Below are 20,695 nucleotides of genomic sequence, written 5' to 3'. Positions count from 1 at the left end.
TGGTGAAAATGCAACAAACGATTGATTTGCGCAAGTTTTGTTCAACGTTACGCAACCAAGCTTTGTGTTGAAGTGAAAAAGACCTTTACCTAGACTCCGAACCTGCTTTAAGAAGCCTTCGGAAATGATGTTCTGTCCCGGACACATATTTATTAATGGCACAAGGCGTTCAAAGACGGCCGGGAGGTCGCCGAAGACGAACAACGTGCAGGGAGGCCTTCAACGTCAAAAACTGACCAAAAAGTCAATAGGGTTCGTGAATTCTTGAACACCGACCATCGGACAACCATCCGGGAGATGAGTGAAGAATTGAATCTAACTTACTACAGCGCTCAAAAAATTGTGAGAGAGGAATTGATCCTGCGCAAGGTGTGCGCGAAACTGGTTCCTAAGGTTTTGACCTATCATGGCATTGGCGTGCTTCCCCCAACCCCGTACAGCCCAGACATGTCTCCCCCAGACTTCTATTTGTTCCTGCTCATCAAAAGGAACCTGAAGGGAAGGCATTTCCCGTCGATAGTGGACTTTCAAAAAGTGTAACCAGCAATCTAAATGCCATCCCGGACGACACGTTGCAAAAAATGCTTTGAATAGTGAAAGGACCGCTACCGCCTGTGTATCGGAGCCAAGGAATGTATTTCGAAGAATATTAAGTTCATCTGGCGAACAGTTCAATAAAGCTGTTGTTCCAGCAAAAGTTCGGTTACTTTTCAATCGCACCCTGTATACCATGCTTAAAGTTGTCATGCATTGGAGAGGAACATCGATAAATTGTAATTATTTTTATTTATGTGTTGTAACTATTAAAAGTGATGTCCAGAAAACTCTTTTGCCTTCTATATTCTTTTCATTTTCTGTACTTTCTCTTGTTTCAGTATCAGGAAGACTTGATTATATACATATTGAACAAATTTGCTTTGCAAAAGAAGAGACTAATGGTTGGGGAAACTATTGATGAACCTGGAAATACTGAAGAACGCGAACCAAGGTATTGAAAATTAGGAACTGGTTAAGTATTTTTGCTTTGCCTCCTCAAACACGTCGCCTCCATTTATAAATTTAGAAATGAGATAGTTTTCTTACTAATTTTTCATCAATTTAGTTAAATTTGTGGTTAAAATGTCTCTCAATAAAAACTTAATGCTAGAAGTTTTCGTCATTAATATTTGTTTTGAAAATTTACTCTGTTTTCTGACCGTATCACACAATGCTAGTAGCCATAATCTAAAAACATGGAAACGCTAGTAAACGCAGAATTAGTTCTGTTTTGCTGAGTTTTTCTTCACGTACTAATGTCATATAATTTATCAAGGTTTCTACCGGTCACGAAAATCCCGAAAAAGTCAGGAAATTGGGAATCGGTCATGAAAGTAGCGAAAAAGTCCCGAATATAGGACTGGTTCACGAAAAAATTTGCCATTCAATCCTCTCAAAGTCTCTTAAATCGCGCTCAGGGTGTTTTTGCCCTCTCTTTCCTCCACTCAATAATGTATTAGTGATTAAATTGCAGTGGAATCATGCCTAAAGTCGCTTTCTGTCTTTATTATACTTTTTTTAAGTATTGTTCCCGTTTTGAATGAATGGTCATAATATTAAAATGTCCTACGTCAGCGATTCTCGAAATTTGTAGAGCTGCAAAAAACATATCAATTTGATACAAAACATTTCTCACCAAAAAAAGCGATGAATAGCTTTTCCACTCCATCGACATTCGCTGGAGTGACGGAGTGTCACATGACAATCAAACAACAACCTATTTTATGATGGCGACTTTGAAGCAACCGTTTCCTCAGTATAATTATCTACTTGACGACTGTCCAAAGATCAGGTCTGATCCTTCCACCGGCCTCAAAGCCGGGGAAATGATTCTAAAGAATGAATTGATCGTGTTTCGCCTAGTAACAAAAATACTTCAACATGGGATTTATTTCTATGAATAAAAAATATAGTACACTTTCTTATTTAAGACTAACTTTCTTGTAAACTTATGACTCCACAAGAATACCAAGTTTGAAGATTTAAATAAATTTTATTGCATTAAAAGCATTTCTTGTGTTAGAGGTTTTTTCCCAAATTCTTACTGTCCACAATTGTGTCAGCATTATATAATAATTAGTATTATATTATATAAAGAATTTGTAATGAGATTTTATTCTTTTGATGTCTTAAGTGAATCATCAAGCAGTTCTAGTTGTGATGACAGTGACGACTTATTAAACGAAGATGATGATGAACTGCTTTGGTGGTTCCTGCAATTTGAGCAAGATAAAGATCCTGTTTCTAGGATTTCGGAGCATACTTCAATCTCAAAGCAAGATGCAAGTACCAACTACTGCTTTGTGATATTTTTCCTTTCAATTTTCCCAATATTCGGCAGTTGATGATGATATTTATTTTTTAAATTAAAAATATTATGCTTATGTGATGATCTGCTATATAAGTTACTTTTCTTTTTGGAATAAATTAAGTTGCTGTTAGAAGCCCATTCGCCAGATCTTACTCGCAATTAATTCATACTTTGTTATATTTCTAGATGTATCCAGTCGTGATTAACTCCTATTCTTAAATACGTAATTATAACTGTTAACTTATTAACCTTGCACATAAAAATTGTCTAACGTTAACCGTTCTATCTTTCAATATAAATTGTAACTCTAAATCAAAAAAAAGAAAAAAAAAATCAGATAAATTTACAGATGATTTTTTTTTTTTATATTTTAATTCTTTTGAGTCCAGCTAATTTAAAAGACTTTAATTAATAAGGCATATGTGGGCGACCTAGAATTGAAGCAGTTAAACAAAATTTAAAGATTATTTAATTTCTAATGCTGAAAAAATCAATTTATTCAATCAATCAAGTTTTTGTATGCACTTTTTTTAGATTTCGGCTTTGAGTTCCTGTGGCTAACTTGGTATGGTTGGTAAGATTGTTGAAGTTTGTAAAAATATATAAATTTCAATAAAACCCTAGTCGTAATTCTTACGTAATTACCAATAATATTTAATTGAAGTGCTTGAAGCATGTGTATGTGTCTGTCTGTGTGTACAGGGTCTTTATAGTTGAAGTTTCAGTTATAAATGAGGCCTAGAAAACCTTTAGGAATTTGTGAGATTTAACTAAGGAAAAAGTAACAAAATGAACACACAAATTCAAAAATTTACTAACGGCGCACAGTGGGGCGAAAACGCCAAAAAGCGCTTTAAATGGGGGTTTTTTCCTATCTTAAACCAATTGAGGATTAATAAATTTGCACAGGCCTACCTTTTACGCAATCAGAACTGGAATTTTAGAGCCCTTCGTTCACTGCAAAACTGAAGGGAGCCTTTAGAAAGTTGAAGAACCATGAGTGCGGGAATTTACAAAAATTGCTTTTAAGCAGTCTGTATTTTTTTTTCCTATTGAAGGCGGGTATATTTAATTTCTCTCGTGTCCAACGATAGTAATAGGACGAAAAAATGAGTAATCGAATTCTCAAACCAAAAATCGGTTTTGATCAGCACCAAAAACTTCGGAATTCAAGGTTATTTTTTTCAAAACACTCTATAAAAAATGTCCTCTTATGTCCTCTTAGAAATGAATATTAATTAGTCATAAATGGTCTGTAGAAAGACCCTGAAATAGAATTAGCTGCGTAAACCTGCGAACTTTGGAACCCTGTGCTCAAGCAAATCGAGAAAAATCCATTATAACATGCCTGCGTAAACAAACAAGCGAGAGAGGTTTAAAAACACTTTTAAGCGCTTTTTGGCGTTTTCGCCCCACTGTGCGGCGGGGAATGGTACTGTATGTAATATTTGAAAACGAAATATAAGAAAAAAAACACAATTGTTTAAAACTGTTTTAATAGTTTCTTAAACGTGTTCAATGAGGATTACCAATATCTGAAATTAAGTTTAATCTTGTTAATGCGTTCTCAACACATAAATACTTCGCATATTAGAAGGAAACCTACGTACATTTTGGAATTTTGCATCTGTCGGTACCACCGAAGTCACTGGGTATGTTCAATTCTTGGGACCTGGATGTCTATTTTTCAAGACATATTTCGTTTGCCAATATTGCGCGCAACGATGTTCCCCGCTGGCGATAGGTTTTTAAGTATTTCCTCCTTTCTTTTTGCGAAAAATAAAGTTTAATTACTTCCTGTACACTGCTACCGAATTTGATAGTATTTAGACCAGTCGTGATCAGTTTTCCAGTAAAAAAAAAAAATTTACTGGAGCTTCATAATAGCAATCATACTTTAAAATGTATGAAAAATTGAGGACGTGTAATTATTTCTGTATACAACTCAGCGCTTTCAAATTTACTTTTAAAAAAGTAATGAAAACATCTATAAAAAAAACGTAAATTTGCATGAAAAAATACATAACAGCATTTATCGCATGCTTCTTGTACCTTGCGGTTGAGCCGTGCGTTAATGCCAGATATAAGTTACGGTGCTCGTGCAAACCTAAGTTTCAATGTATTTTGAACTAAAAATGTCATGTTTTTGTGCGAAAATAAATTTTGAGTATTTCATATAACTTTATAACTTGCCATAATCCCTTTTGACTACGATCTGAATGATCAATTAATGCCAGAGGAAGTTCTTTCTTGGTTTTTAGATATTAATAATTAAAGTAATAGTAAAGTATTAAAAGAACCAGTGAAAGCATGGAATCTACCATATTTCATAAGCTTTAATTTAAATATATTTTTAAAACTTCACTGTGTGAGTATAAAAAATAATGCATCACAGATTTTTTTCTTTTTTTTGTGCGTATAAATTTTTGGTTCTGAAAACAGTTGCTCTACATTTTTTAAAATCTCGTTTTAGATTCTTTCAAAACTGCAATTTAAAGGGATTATAACGTCTGAAAAGCGCAAGAAGTTTGAAGAAACAATGGTAAGTCTGTTACGATGGTTAAAACTAATATGAAAGTTAAGAGTTTTTTTTTCTGAGCTTATAGTTTCAATTGAGAAGCGATGCAATGGATTTAAATTAAAAAAAAAAAAAAACATTATTCAGATGCGCTTTTTAATTTACGACATTTTTATAGTGACTGTTCATACAAAACATATACAACTGAGTTAACCAACAACAGACTGTTCCACTACCTTCCAGACGAGGAAAGCCGATATGTGACGTTGATAGCATACCTAACGAATTATTCAGAAATAGATACTATCTAAATGCATGTAGATTGTTAAAAACAACACATAAATCTCTTTAAAAGTAATAAAGCCATTTGTTGAAGGCTAAAAGTGGATATCAAGTTAAAAACAGGTAAAGAACACGAGAAATGACTGGACCTTAGGGTAAACAACATAACTATTTTCTAACAAGCAAGTCAAAAACAACCTGAGAAACTTAAAACCACGAACCAAATCACCTCTACGAATCCATCACCACTGACATAGCTGAACCAGCAGCCAAAAACTAATACTCAGCACTAATACTGCATGACTGAGATCCTATAACACTACCCAAGACAGCCATCCAAGGCTAATTTCGCCTACAAGCCAGCGATCTTAAATGTGTGCATCAACGTACGTGTGCAAACCTGATTGGTTAAAGGTGGCGATCGTTTGCTACACAGCAAAAATGCCCCCAACCAGTGGTTGGAAGTAGCGCGCTACAAGTAGCGACGCTACTGTAGTAACTAAATTTTTTAGTAATTTGTAATGTAGCTCACTACTTTAAAAAAAAAGTAGAGTAGCTAGTAGTTCGATACAAAAAAAAAAAAATAGTTTGCTGCGATTTCTGGAAACTACTTTTTAATGAAGTTTAAAAAAAAAAGGAAAAGGAGCCGAGGTTTCAAATAAACCTGACTGGTGCAAGTCTTACGAGAGTAAAACTTACACAAATGAGATTCGTAAGACTCTGAAGAATACTAGCTGACCTCAGACAGAATATTTTAACGCCATATGTTCTAGACGCCATTACTTTGTTTGGCATCGACATTTTCACATTTCCCCAATCTTCGCCTAGAATAGAGCATGGCTTAGAAAGAAAACAATAAGCGATAACTGGCACTTCAGTACCGCGTTTGTGTTTTTCGACAGCAGAAAATGTCCTGTGGAAAATCATTTTGGACGTCAATTGAGATTATTTGTACCGATATCCACTAGGGTGTCCCAAAAAAATTAAAGTCGTTTTTTTTAAACGCATACCCTCTTATTTTTTTCCTTTTACATCAAAACCGTTGTAAAAAAAGTTTCATGCAATTTGAAGCACGGTAACCCGTGCCGACTTGAGCTTAAAGGCCAAAATGTGCAAATAGCACGTGTATTCATAAGCAAGCAAACGCTCGCGACGCGATACTTTGCGAATCTCAAAACAGCTGTAAATAGTGCACAGAAAACAAATGAAAGCAGAAAAAAACATATGTTGGGGGGGGGGGACTTTTCCGTGGCAATTTGCAAACCGTCAAACGTGTCAGTACGAATACATTGCGGTCAGCGAGTGCAGAATAGTCGATCCATAGGGAACGAAACATGGCACTAGAATTGCGAAGTTCGAAAAAAGAGATATTTTTAATAAGAGTCGTAAAACACCGAATTACGGGTTTGAAACTTCCCTCTAACGGACAAGTTCTGTTTGTTTTGTTTTATAACATTCGAGAAGTAAATTTAACCATCAGTGAAAGTGCAAATCTCGCTATTGGGGAATGCATCATCTTTTGGGAAAAGGCACTCATTCCCACCAAATCGTTGCCAAACTGTGTGAATAAACTTAAAAAGCTGTATCAAATTTGGAGAAACTTACAAAAAAAATCCAAAAAAACTGCAAGAAGTATTCTGGCAAAGCCAACATGAATTTGAGAGTAATTTAAACAATTTTTTCAATATTGCACATGCTGATGCACTTCGGTTAATCAAAATAGAGGAAGACGGGATTTTCTTGCAACTCCAAAGAGAGCCCGGCCGACGTGGTCACTTTAGGTGGAGTGGATAAAAAAACTGGCCGACAAAGAGGAAAGGGCTCGATTTTGAGCTGTCAAAGAAGGAAACAGGCGCATGAAATACGATTTCGCTTCAACATCTTCGGAATTGTATGAACCTGTGCAAGAAAATGCCTCTTCGAGCTTTAGTGAAAATATTAATTCAGAAGATTTCCCTGAAACATATAAAGCAGTACCTGGAACAAGTTTATCAGAACCTGGAACAAGTATATTAGAACCTGGAAGAAGTATATCAGAACCTGGAACAAGTATTTCAGTACCTTGAACAAGTATTCCAGAACCTGGAACAAGAATTGTCAGAACCTGGAACAAGTAAATATGTAATGAGGAGCGATTTTATTACTCCAAAGTCAGTTGCTGCATTGGACAGGTGTCCAAGTATACGAGATTATGTGTTGATTCTTGAAGCTACTATTGACGCACTTGAGTGTAACATTGATGAATTTCCCATAGGTATCTTCAATTCAAAGAATTCGAACCGAAAAGCGGAAGGAGCACGAGGAAAGAATAAAAATTGGTTTTTAGTACGAGGTACCACATGTAGTGAATTTACCTTGGGATATGAAACTGTTGCCTGCTTTGAGTGCTCAATAATCAAAAGAATATCGCTTATCTATAGTTATTTCATAAGAATGTGACAAACAACTCATTGCTAAGTCTAAACTGGATAATTCTACAGGAAAAGAACAAATACAGGCTGTTTGAAAGGCAGTTTTAGATTGGAATCTCGAAGACAAAGTTCAAAACTCTTTGTTGTGATACTACAGCTTCCAAAACAGGTCCTTTAAGTGGTTCTTGCGCTATTCTTGAGCAAATATTTGATAGAGAAATGCTTTCCTTTGCTTGCCGCCATCATATATATGAACTGATCTATCCCACTAAAATACAGTGCTATGGAGAAGCTGCGGAGTTGTTCCTAACTGTACCCTAACTTAAAAATTTACTTGACTTTTACCGTGCTGAAACTCACTAATATAACGGTCAGGGATGACTATCAAGGGTTGATAGAACTACCTATCATATTTTTAGGTGGAGATACAGAAAATGAATTTAAAATAAGACCACCGGGAGCCATGCACCAAGCTCGATGGACGGCTTGAGCCATTTACTCCTTAAAACTATTACTATTTAGTTCACAACTAAAATTAGATACGAAGGAAAATGAAACATTGTTTGAGGTCTGCTTGTTTGTAGTAACAATATACGTGAAACCATGCCTTCAATGCATTTTGACAATCAAAGCACCCAACAAAGAGTTGTGCTTTTTGAAAAGGTGTACGAAAATGAGGACCCAATTATCTCAAAAGCTGCTCTACAAAAATTCATCCAGCTTTTATGGTATGGTCAATAATATTTCAGTCTTTGATGTGAAAAAGACTGTCTCAATGTTTAAAGCAGTAAACGATGCAGCTAAAAAAGCGGTAAAAATGATGCTTGGTTTGCTTACAGCTGATGAGGAACAAAAACAATTTGTGTTACGTTGCGTTCAAGAGCACCAGAAGCTCTATCCTGACTGCAAAAAGCAAACGTTGAAATAAAAATATGTGCAGTAATGTTTCTTGTAGTTTAATATTGTTGTAAATATCTGCTTTAAATAAATTGATGTCACGTGTAGTAAGGAATTATACAGTTAGCAATATTTCCGCTATAGTCGCTGTACATGATTTCAGGTCCAACTTTTACCTCAAGTCGGCACGGGTTCCTGTTATTTTATTGCAATAAAACTTTTTTCTCATGTTTCTGAGGGTGAAAAGGAAAAAATTTGGAGGGTATGCGTATTCGATTTCACAAATTTATTTTTCGCCATTATATCTTGGGACACCCTAATATCCACCTAATATGGAACCTACTGTAAATGTTAGAGAAGACGATGATATTGAACTGCCCTGTTGAAAACACCCCTCAAATTGTTTTAAGCCATTTCTTAGCTTCATTTATACCGAAATTAAGCATAGAGAACTGAAATTTTACTGTATTTTAAACAAAGCTGTGTTACTGAATAAAAATACTGTTAGGATGAACAAAATCAATCGGAGAGAATGACATAAAATGAAGAAACAAGTCCGGTACCAAAAGTATGTAGCAATAATAAAATGCAGAACTGCAGTAATACTGTACAGTAGATACAGTAATTATATTCCACGCACTTTTTAGTTGTTTAAGCATATCGAAAATCTTTACATTCCTTTAGTTGTCAGAAACTTTATATTCTTCCTTCCATTTTCAAACTTTCGATAAACAACCTGCTTTTGTGATCATCAAATGTGAAGATGATGTTTCATCAACTTCACATTTAGAATGCAAAAGACGCGGAGTGGCGTTTTTGTACGTTAACAAAGCGATGTTTCGGCTGGTATGGCGTGGGTAACTTTTCCTCATTTAGTGTTGCTATGGGAAAGTCCACTCACGAAACTAATATTTAGTACCCAATAAAGATTGGTTTTTAAGCCCCGCGATTCCATTCCAAAAATTTCGCGTTGCGGGTGAGGAATTCGCTTTAGCTCCAAAATTCGTTACTCGAGAAAAACTCGCTATATATATAGTTGGCTCTCTGTTTAACGACTTTCAAGGGACCACAAAAAATCGTCCTTAAATAGAATGCTTTTAACACTGTAGTGGACCATCTAGGACCGTGAAAAGCCGTCGTTAAATAGAGAATGTCGTTAAATAGAGAATGTCGTTAAATAGAGCATCGTTAAACAGAGAGCCAATTGTAATCATTTCGCGTCAATCGAATCGCGTTGTAGCATGAGTTCACTAATTTAAAATTGCACATTGAGAGTAAGCATTCTAAGTTATGTTTTATATTTCGGATATTTATTCATATTTGATTATAAATACTTAAACCGTTTGGGATATTTTTCCTATTTCTTTATTTTTTCTTTGTTACTGATTGAGTTTTGATATATTAACACAGGGGTGCCCACCTGGAGGGGGGGGGGGGGTCATGGCACAAACTGTGCCATTGAAATTTTTAGGGGGGGTTTGAAGGGTATTTTTCACTTTTTTGCGGGGCTCTTGATTTGGGTGGGGGTCCTTACTAGATTTAAGGCGGGGAGGAAGATGCGCCCCTAAATGCGATAGCAAAAAGTGATTGAAAATATCTTCAAAAAACCGTAAGTAAAAACCCTTCTATTTGACTTAATAAAGTACACTAGTAAACTTGTATATTATTAAAGCATAATGTTTCAAGTAAGCAATCATAATAAACTTAACAACTTTAAGTAACAATGCTTCCCCCCCCCCCCTTTTTGTTGGCTTACGAGACTTCTAAACATTCCTAAAAGATATAGGTTCTTGATGAACAAAAACATACTTAATCTAAACTACCTAAAAACCCAATCTTTGAAACACGTAAAAATACAAATAGAACAATTTTTTAAACAGATAACATTTTCAAATCCAGATCACAAAAACACAGTCTTTCATTAGTTTTGTCCGCAAAGCACAATCGAAAGTTCAAATTCATAAGTTCAAGTTCCACAATTCAGAAATTCAGTTCAGAAGAAACCAATTAATACTGACATCATTGAAGACAATCTATAACAAAAAATATTCTGCGAGACAACAAGTTCTACAAATATTATCTGTAACAAATATAACCTCATGTAACATAATAAAATTGACTAGATTTACAAAAAATTATACACCAACAATGGTTACAACAGGACTTCCCCCAATCTTTTTCATAAAAACTTTATAGAAAAATATTTTCATTGAATCTGACCAGCTCAGCACGAGATCAGGGCTTGGTGAAAATGTCAGACTTATTGTGTTTACTTCTAACATGATTTATCACAAACAAATTTTTATAAACCAAATCCCGGATAAAGAATAATTTAACATTAATATGCTTAGTGCGATAATTTTCTGTGGGTAACTTTACAAATTCTATAGCGGTCTGGTTATCAACTAACAGGATGGGTTTAATTTCATTTTCATTTATAATTTTCATTACACTACATTGATCTAACAGTCTGTGGAACAATACTAGCTCTTTGACGGCTTCCGTCATGGCAACGAACTCTGCCTCCATAGTGGAGAGATTAATGCTCTTCTCCTTAAAAGGACGCCAAGTAATAAGTGATTCGTCAAGTATTATTAATTGTCCCCCCACTGATGTCCTATCATCCCGGTTAGTAGGAAAATCGGCGTTTAAGTATGCAATTAACTGCAAATCCTTAGTGTATGAAACATACCCTAGAAGTTTAAGTAAACCTTCCCAATGAGAAAAACCCGGGGTTATTTTGGAACTGACTAAAGATGTTTACTGCATAACTTATATCAGGCCTTGTTCTATTAGCCAAAAATGACAAGCAACCCAACAAATTTCTATAAGAAATATTTGCCATATCTTTTATCTCTTGGTCATTACTAGGACAGTTAGTTTTGGAATATACAACACCTTTGCTTATAGGTAGGGAAGAAATGGGGAATTTTTGAAATCTTTAAATTTCTCAGATTTCATGAACATAAGTCCTTTTTAATGTAGCACTAAACAGTCTTTCTTATTTTCAAATTCTATAACTAATAATTCTTTAGTATTCCCTAAAACTTTTAAATCAAAGTGATTTTTAAGCAATGATAAAACTTCTTGTATAAGTTTGGTACTTTTTTCTTAACAGAAAAATCAAATAAATTTGGATTGTACTTTATACCATTTTTCATGCAATATCTGTTAACATCTTGATGTGACCTCAATCTTTTAAAACTGTTTTCCTCATAAAAATATATGTCATTTCGAGATCCATCTTTTCTCTTAAAACTTTACGAAAAAATTTAGCATCTCTTAAATTATACGAACTATCATCACTGGAGGAATCATAATTATCATTCGTTTTTGAACTATTTGGGTCAACTTGCTCAGTCTCAATATTAGGGGTTACATTAATTTTTACTTGGTTTGGTTCTATTTTTTCCTCATCTATTAAAATCTGACTTGGGATTAATTCAAAATTGCCCATCACAGCTCTACTGCGTGAATTAAAATGTTCATCCTTAAAAAATTTCCCTTACCTAAAATTTACATTTATTGTTTTTATTATTTTGTCCTCATCTGGTAGCCATATGCGATATCCTTTGGTAAGAAGAGCATAACCCATTAATATGCCCTTGCGGGCCTTTAAATCTAACTTTCTTCTTTTCTGTTTGGGAATGCCTGCATACGAAATTACGCCAAATGGCTTCAAATGCCTTACCGACGGAGTTGAGCCTCCATAAAGTTCAAATGGAGTTTTCTTTTAGCCACTATGACAGACTCTGTTCCTGGTATACACAAAATGCAGCATGACATCAGACCAAAAACTTTGATCCAATCCACTTTCTATCAATAGTACACTGGCACCATTTACGACCGTTCGGTCAAATACTTCGGCAACACCATTCATTTCAGGACTATAACTGTTAGTTAATTCATGTTTGATGCCCAACTTCCTAATGGAACCATCTAAATTGTCGTTCACGAATTCACCCCCATTGTCAGTTCTTACAGCTTTTACTTTATTCCATGAACCTCTCCGCTCTATTGATGTGATTTTTCAGAATTTCTGCAACTTGACTTTTCTCCTCTATAGGATACAAAGAACTTCTTCGTGAAAAATCATCAATCACTGAGAGAAAATACTTTTCACCCTTTCTACCCAGGTATGTTACTTGGGCCCCAAATAGCCAATGTAATAATTCCAAAGGTTTGGTTGAACGAATTTTATCTATTGACTTAATATATACTCTCTTAAATTTACTTAATTTACATTCTTCACAATCTAAATTCTTATTTTTTAAAACAGGAAGGCCTCTAGTACTATGTAATTCACCGGTTGCTTAATACACTTAGTATCTACATGAGCCAACCTCCTGTGCCAAACATCTATACTTTCAGTGTTATTATTCTCAAAAGTTTCATTTTTAGGTAAATGACTAGATATTTTTGGGTTCGCATTACAAACACCATCTCTAAGAGTAGCCTTGAGAATACATTTTCCTTCATCAAAAACCTTTAGAAAACCTCTACCCCCCCCTCCTTTATGGTAGCACCTCCTTGGTCAAATTTTGGACCAGATAACAGGTTATGTCTTAAATTTGGAGAATACAAAACATTTGCCAACTTGATTTTTTGGACCCCCCAAAATTTGAAATTATGTCTCCCACTCCTTCAATAGGAAATGTGTGGGACTGAACAGCAACTGCCATTTTTCTATCATTTACAGATGAAAAAGTAGAGAACAAGTCACTTGATAAAAGTGCACTTAAGAAGACGTCCAAGATATTTTTTAGAGGTTAGACACCAGCCAGGGGGGCAGGGGAGCGAAAACCAAATCTTTAAAACCTTCAAAACAGGAAAATTTAACCCATTTATGAATGGGGGATTCATCATCACACTCATTAGACAAACAGTGACCCTCTCCTTGTGAACAGCGATGATGATATCAAACTAGATATCGTCGCCTCAGAGCAACAGTATAATATCCTACTGTTATTCCTAGGATTAGATGTCCTACTGTCGGTCTAGGAAGATTGGACGCCGGGAACATTGGACGCCGAGCAGTTGGGCGTCGGGAACATTGGGTGCCGAGCATTTTGGGCGCCGGGAACATTGCCGCAATCATGAGCTGCAAAAAATATTTGAAAACGAGACATTTATTATGTGTACTTCCTGCTCTTTCCTAATTCAATTAAGAAGGTATTTTGCTTAGTCCCCATTTAAGCACCTGTGTACTCCTCGAGGGGATTTTTACAGCTTCACATGGCTCGAATCACAAAAACGGAAACGTTAACACATCCATTCGATAAGAAAACAATCTTTCTTCATGATGTGTTTTTTTGCCCCGGGGTTTTTTTCATCTGACATAAGACACCAAATCAATTTAAGCAATCAGTTAAGCTCTTATCTCACAGTTGAAACACTTTGAAATTCCGACATCTACACTATGAAATTTTAATGATATCCCACTATTGATTATATTGTTTATGTAACACTACGCACCTGTATGTAAGCCACCTTTTTGCTAGTTTTGTACAATGAAAGTGCATAAAATTTTAGATTTTGAATCGAAAACCAGTACCGCTTTTTTCAAATTTTGAGTTGTGCCACTTGCCGGGGTGTGAAACGATGACGACGGTTGGCAGTGGCTGCTATTCGGGGGGGGGGGGCAACCGTCCCCGCACTTTTTTCGTCATCAACGATTGCCTCAACGTTAAGATTTTAATTTCAAAACATTGTGACATTACCCGAACGTCACCAAATATAGTTTAAAATTTCAGTTTTAAAGCATCAATTTTGAAAAATTTCCGGGAGAAAATCTCCGAGCGCATTCCTCCTTCCTTTAAATTCAAGGATGACCTAAATTTGCATTATAAAGACTCCAGTTTTAGGGGGGGGGGAAATCAGGAAAAGAATCCCTCAAGATAGCGTAAAACTGCGTTTTTAAGACTCGAATTTAGAAAGAAAAAATAATCCCGAGATCTTTTTCTGAAGTCCCCAAAGGATGTTCAAAACTGAGTTTTTTAGGATTTCATCAGTGGAAAAAAGAAAAAAAAAACTAGGAGAACCTCCGAACTCTTTCGTTCCTCCTTCAGTTAATAAAAGAGAAGTCTGAAAGAACGTGTAAAGGTTGCAAAATTTCAGGGAGCGAACCTTAAACCCTTTGCTCATAATTTGCTAAAGATGGTTTTAATTTGCTTCTTTAACACATAATTTTAAGATTTTTTTCCTGGGAAGAGCCTTTCTTACCCTTACATTACCAAAGACAGTCCAAACTTCTTCGATTTTGTTATTATTATTAGTAATTAGACTTTATTTTAAAAAAAATGTATGGGAACAACCCTGGAAATTCCTTTTCGTTTCTCAAACGTTGACAAAACATTACTAAAAGGACGTATTTAAAACTACAATTCCAAAACATTTTACACGAGAGAAAATCAGAAGCCCCCCCCCCCCCCCCTAGTCACTCAAGAAAGCCTAAAATAGTCTTCAACTTCCTAAAACAAATTTGCCCCCGCATTTATAAGCCCTACTCGCCGCCTCTGATGGTTGGTGTCACGTTTACTGAAGACTTCGCAGTTTTGCTTTTGGTTTGATGAACGGGCTCCACACATTTTTCGTTTTTAAGTTAATTTATTCACAGTACGTTTTTTCTTATTTCTTCTGCAGAAAGAAATTTTACCTTTAAAATGATGCTAATCTACATTTGACTCGCCTTATATTTTATTACTTGCATTTCAGAAGGTGTGCAATGAACTGAATCAGGAGAAAGAACTAACTCAAGTTCCTGATTTTGATGAAAACATACCAACTCTTCTGCGAACATTGGTGCAGGCTGGATCACGTAAGCACTTGATATGGCTTCAAGATATACTATTAGAAACATGCTACGCTAAACTAGGTGAATATTTTATACGTATTTAAGTAAATTGATTGTATGATTGAAATTGAATGTCTAAATGTTTCATTAACCTTAAACAATTATTATATTTACAAAAAAAAAAAAAAAAAAAAAGAGTGAATTCTTTAAAATCTGATTTAGAGATCCTCGGTTTTAACCACAGTACTGGGAATTAACCATCTTCAGCTTTGTGCTATTGTTGGTTCTGTGAGAGATCAAGTAGTACAATATGTGTGTGGTGTGTGTGTGGATGCAATTATATAAAATGTATTCTAACTACCTGCCAGCAAAGTAACTGTCATGATTTTACTGCATTACTTTAGATACAGGGCTTGAAACAATGCAATATTAAAATGCCGCAAAATTTTGAATCTGACTATGAAAAAAGCCAACTAGAGTGTGTTGTTTTTCATAAATATTTTATGAATGTTATCTGAAAAATAATTCATACTTAATATTTTGCTGTTGATCCTATAGCTTTAATGGTGGCTTCACATCTGCGAAGCATTAGATCGATTAAGTCCTGGAATATATTTTCACTCAATTCACCATACCGTATACGAAAAAGGACTTCCGCAGTAGTCACAGTAATGCTGGCTTGCTTTTTTTTTACTTCTATGTCCGTCCGACAGATTTTGTAGCGATTCAGGTCCAGACTGTTTCCAGGCCAAGTGAAATGCATGATTCCATCAGTGAACTTTTAATTATAATAAGTTTATTGCTTAGCACTTTACAATACAGTGCAATCCTGTTTTAGCAAAGTTGAATGGTCCAGAGAAACCGTTTTGTTGCAGGGAAATTTCTTCATACCAAAATTAATTTGATCCTATGTCATTATAAGTAGGGATCTTAGGAGTCTTTGTGATAGTGGAATTTTTACTAAAACAGGGTTCGACTGTATTAATGTTGGAAAGTGGCCAAAACTGGTCTCGGATCGTAAGAAGCAGTATCCTTTTCTCCAGATAAATGCGGGGCTGAATTTGGACTGCGAATGGCTTTTTAAAAATTGTAACAGAGATTTGTTAGTACCGTATAAATTGCAGTATTTTTTTTTCTGAGAAATACTTCAAAAGAAATAAAGCAAAACTGCTGTAGAAAGATTTTTTTCTCCTTTTTTTCCATTGTATAATTATTAGGTGTGAATTTTTTAAGCAGTAAACTATCCTGATTTGAAGATTTGTTTTGTATTATTAGGATTTGATTACCTAGTTCCTGACTGTATAGTTTGCTGTTCAACCAGTAAGTTTTTATTTTTATTACATTTACAACTATTTATATGTTTATTGTATGCATTTATACTTGATTGAACGTGAAAACAAATAAATTTTCAATTTACTGAAAATAAATTTCTTGGTTCACACATTTAATATTTTCTTTGTTTTTTACTAATTGAATCCACTACGTAGTTTCCAAAAGTTTTCAATCATTTAAAATTTAATCTGGGCTGCAATCAGCTTTTTTTTTTTTTTTTTTTTCAGAATAAAACTAAAAAATGCATTCCGTTGAGAAGAAAATTCTACTAATTTTAAGGATATCCCCCCCCCCCCCCCCATTTTTTCTTCTAGCTTAAGTGCGAGCTAATTTTCTCATCCTAAGATTGTATGTTTAAAAATTAACATAGAATTTTTAGCCTTCATGCCTCTATGTCCCCAAGTTTATTCTTGTGTTACAAATTACTTATTAAGAGAAAAGTTTCGACTAAGTAGAAGGAAGAAACATAGTTTTTCATTTTATTGCTTCACTATTTGATGCTTGTATTTTTGAAATTACTTATTTTGAGCATGGGGAGTAAAATTTCAGCATGCAACGGAAATCTCGATTGGAGCGCATCATAAGTTGGAACTGTCGGAAAGGCTTTTCAATTGTAATACGTTGTAAAACAAAATAATAGAAGGTAAAAAAATCATAGTAAAAATGATTTGACCAAGTTTGGAAATTATTAATATTTTGGTACACCAAAGAATTGACATACCAGCGCATCAAAACTGCATCCAGGAGTTACATGCTAGGAGCAATGCCTTACCTCATAATCAAAATATATGCAGCCCTATTGTAGCCTATCTCTTATGTCGACCTATAGGTATGCTTCATCGAAATATTGGTGCACATTAGGAGCATAAATGTCAAAATTTGAAAAATGTTTTTTAAACTGATTGAGCATACTTTGAATCACTTGACATCTAAGTGGGAGCGATGCGGTGATTAGACGATGCTGCTAATTGTCTACAACTGCAGATTTTTGCATCACGACGGTAAGATCGACAAAAGCTATACTCAACAAACTATACTCAATAAAACAACAATTTTCAGAACAGCTGCCACAAGATCAAATTCGTTGTTATCAATACCGACTTGATGTTGATACATATGTGCCCAAAATGAACATTGACAGAACATTGAGAAAGCGGAATCCATAGCTTATGCCAAAATTTATACGGCTCGCACTTCGTGCTCACATGCCGTCTTTAGTGGTAAGGAAATTTTCTCTAGTCTGAATAAATTTCTCAAGTTTTGTGAGCATGCCAATACAAACTTTCATACATACTTCAGTCAATACCTCATCCTTAAGTATTTAGCAGAGTTTTCATGAAGTTAATGTAAAACGTAGTTATTGAAGATGAAAGACAACTTTTTAAAACTATGTCAATATTCAAATATATAGTTAAGAAAAATTGAAGCAAAAGTAAAACAAGTGATAAATAGTAGACCAAATGAATACAATATGCACGTACTAACTTATAACTTTCCGAGTCTTGCAACAAGAACTCGAACTAAACTTTCTGAACTAAGTCAAGAATAGGTATTGGCTTGAGTCGAGGCCTTCGAGATAGGAAGGTCATCCAACTAGCAAATGACATCATCGTTCATCGATCCACAATGATATTGGGAAGTGAGCACTTCGATTAGTATTTTGGTTTAATTAAACTATTTGGTTTATTTATTATTGTCTTCTATTATTTTAGTAGCATTAAAAGTTCTACTTTTTCATTTGAAAACATAAAAAGGAACCGATAATCTACATTAAAAAATACACTGAGCTTAAGTCATAGTATTTTACATAAAAACATTTATAAGTCTTACAAAGTATTCAAATAACTAAACACGATTTTATTTTACAATCATATTAAAACGAAGCGATAAATAAACAGTTTTATTTTTCATTTGAAATTTTTTTAAAAACTAATCGCATTTTAACTACTTGTATATTGTATTGAAACATTAAGTCTTAAGAAGTATTCAAATAAATAAATGAACTTTCATTTTATAATTACATCAAAACAAAAAATAATTTTACCATTGTATTTGAATAAGAATTAAATGAAATTTAAAAAAATAAATATACATTTTTACTTAAGTAAACGGGAAACATGACTGCAATATGTTTCAAAGATATAACATCAAATTAAAGTACATAATACCAGATTATTAATGTTAACTTAGCTGAGCAAATTTGTGCTTTAAAAAGACATGATTGCTTGGGTGCCATCCCTCAAAGTAGACGGTGCCCTACCCCCTTCAATTATGAAAACTTCAAGAAAAATACCCCAAAAACATCTCCTCCATCTCCCTTAAAATTTCAAGGGCACAGTTATTTATAACTATAGCCGTTGAAAAGCTATCATTACTATGAGACTATGATTCCGACCCCCCCCCCCCCTTCGGTGGACACTCTCGAAAAATTACACAGGAATTCAACTTGAAAAACGTTAATTAAAGAATGAATTATACAACATCATGAATACTGTATGTTGTACATCAAAAAAATGTATTCAATATCGAAGCAGCCCCCCCCCCCCTTTTTTTTGGAATTTGGCTATTTTTCCATTTTTAGCTTTTTCAGCTGCTAATGATTCTTGTGTGTGGGGGGGGGGGCTTTAATAGTTCATCATTTTAGGCTTTTGAAAAATTATTTTAAAAAGCATTAATTGATGACAAAGAGTAACCTTTTTCCAAAAACTTTTCATAGAATGACCATTTTAGCAACTTTCTTCAATACTTAAAACCTCATATATGTTAAATTTAGATCAACAATTTGCTGAGTATGCTCTTTTAGGAATTCATTGTGACAGTTTTGTGACAGGTGGAAGGGAGGGGATAGCAAGAAGTGTGACATCACGCGTTGTTTATAACAATATGCTCAGGTTGAACAGCGTTACATGTAACAAGGAGGGGGGGATTTGTTCAAACTTACATACATGCAACATACTTTATGGACAGCTCCTTAATTTAATTTATGTTAGTTTCAGAGTTCCTGAAAGCTTATTAACAGAAAACCCAAGGAGTTCAAAAAATATGTAGTTCAAGACATTTTGCCTTTTTTAAGCATAAACAAACAAGCATAGAGCATTTGGCAAAAACACGTTGTGTATCCGCTGCTCAAAAGTAATCTTTTGCAAGCCCAGAAATTATGAATACCGTTAACTCAACCACAATTTGTGCATAAATATCATAAAACTTAAAGACAACAGTGAAAAAAAAACATATATTTTTTTTAAATTTACGCACAGAACCAGTTTGTTTGAATAACATTGCAGGGGCGTAGTTGGGGGGAAATGTTTGAGTATCGAATCCACGACCTCCGACGTTCAAATCTAATCTTCTACCTCAGAACTATGGAAGCTCATCAAGGAATGTTTTTTGATCAAAATAACACATGCTAGCATATGAAACAATTTAATCGAAACCGAAAATATAAGATTAAAAGCCTATTTCAACAAACTTGTGTACATATTAACTGAATATCATCACCAAGTTACGTTGCTTCTGATAGCAACAAGTATATTTTCAGAAAATTTTGACATATGTATATTGTCAACTTGGAAAATCCATTGCGAATAAATGCGTGTGCAAAGTTGAAAAAATAAAGAAATAAAAAGTTGCAAGTTAACCGTTTCAAATATTAAAGCAGTATACTGAAATTACAAATTACAGACAATGATATCAGAAAGGAAACTGACAATTGTTTGTGTAATGGAGGAAAAGTTAAGTAACCTTAACTGCATGAACTCAAATGCATAAAATGTAAATTTGTTTATCTGAGAAAAGTACTTACCTCCGAACTTTAAAATTTATTCCATGAGGCGCCCAACTTTTTTCTTCACATGCAGGTTGTCGGAAGCGGAAATCGCTGACTCACTTTCACTCAGCAGACACTTAAGACTTATATTATATATATATATATATATTTTTAATTGCCTCTACATTCCGGTACGTGGAAAGGATGAAATAAATCCAACAGTATTGTATTCAAAAATGTGCATCCAAAGTTACATATTTCCTATTTCATCTATTTCAACCAGAGCAAGCAGCACTACTGTTTACTGGTAAACTGCACTGCTTTCAAAGTTTCGCGCCAAGTTCATAGA

At 34.5% G+C, this 20,695-nt stretch overlaps 1 protein-coding gene across 1 annotated transcript in view; it reads left to right on the top strand.

The window, feature by feature from the left end:
• The window catches only part of LOC129233676 (protein timeless-like), a gene marked incomplete at its 3' end in the record, with an annotated part of 97,211 nt that extends 80,643 nt beyond the window's left edge, over window positions 1–16,568 (top strand). Inside the window, exons 16-20 of the mRNA XM_054867656.1 lie at window positions 876–988; window positions 2,171–2,318; window positions 4,821–4,889; window positions 15,170–15,329; window positions 16,524–16,568. Of these exons, the coding sequence (XP_054723631.1) occupies window positions 876–988; window positions 2,171–2,318; window positions 4,821–4,889; window positions 15,170–15,329; window positions 16,524–16,568 (535 nt within the window). The remainder of the gene's footprint in view (window positions 1–875; window positions 989–2,170; window positions 2,319–4,820; window positions 4,890–15,169; window positions 15,330–16,523) is intronic.
• Window positions 16,569–20,695: the final 4,127 nt, after the last annotated feature.

The sequence above is a fragment of the Uloborus diversus genome, unplaced genomic scaffold (genome assembly GCF_026930045.1).
Source record: "Uloborus diversus isolate 005 unplaced genomic scaffold, Udiv.v.3.1 scaffold_614, whole genome shotgun sequence".
NCBI lineage: Eukaryota > Metazoa > Arthropoda > Arachnida > Araneae > Uloboridae > Uloborus > Uloborus diversus.
This window is presented reverse-complemented; position numbering and strand designations above follow the sequence as displayed.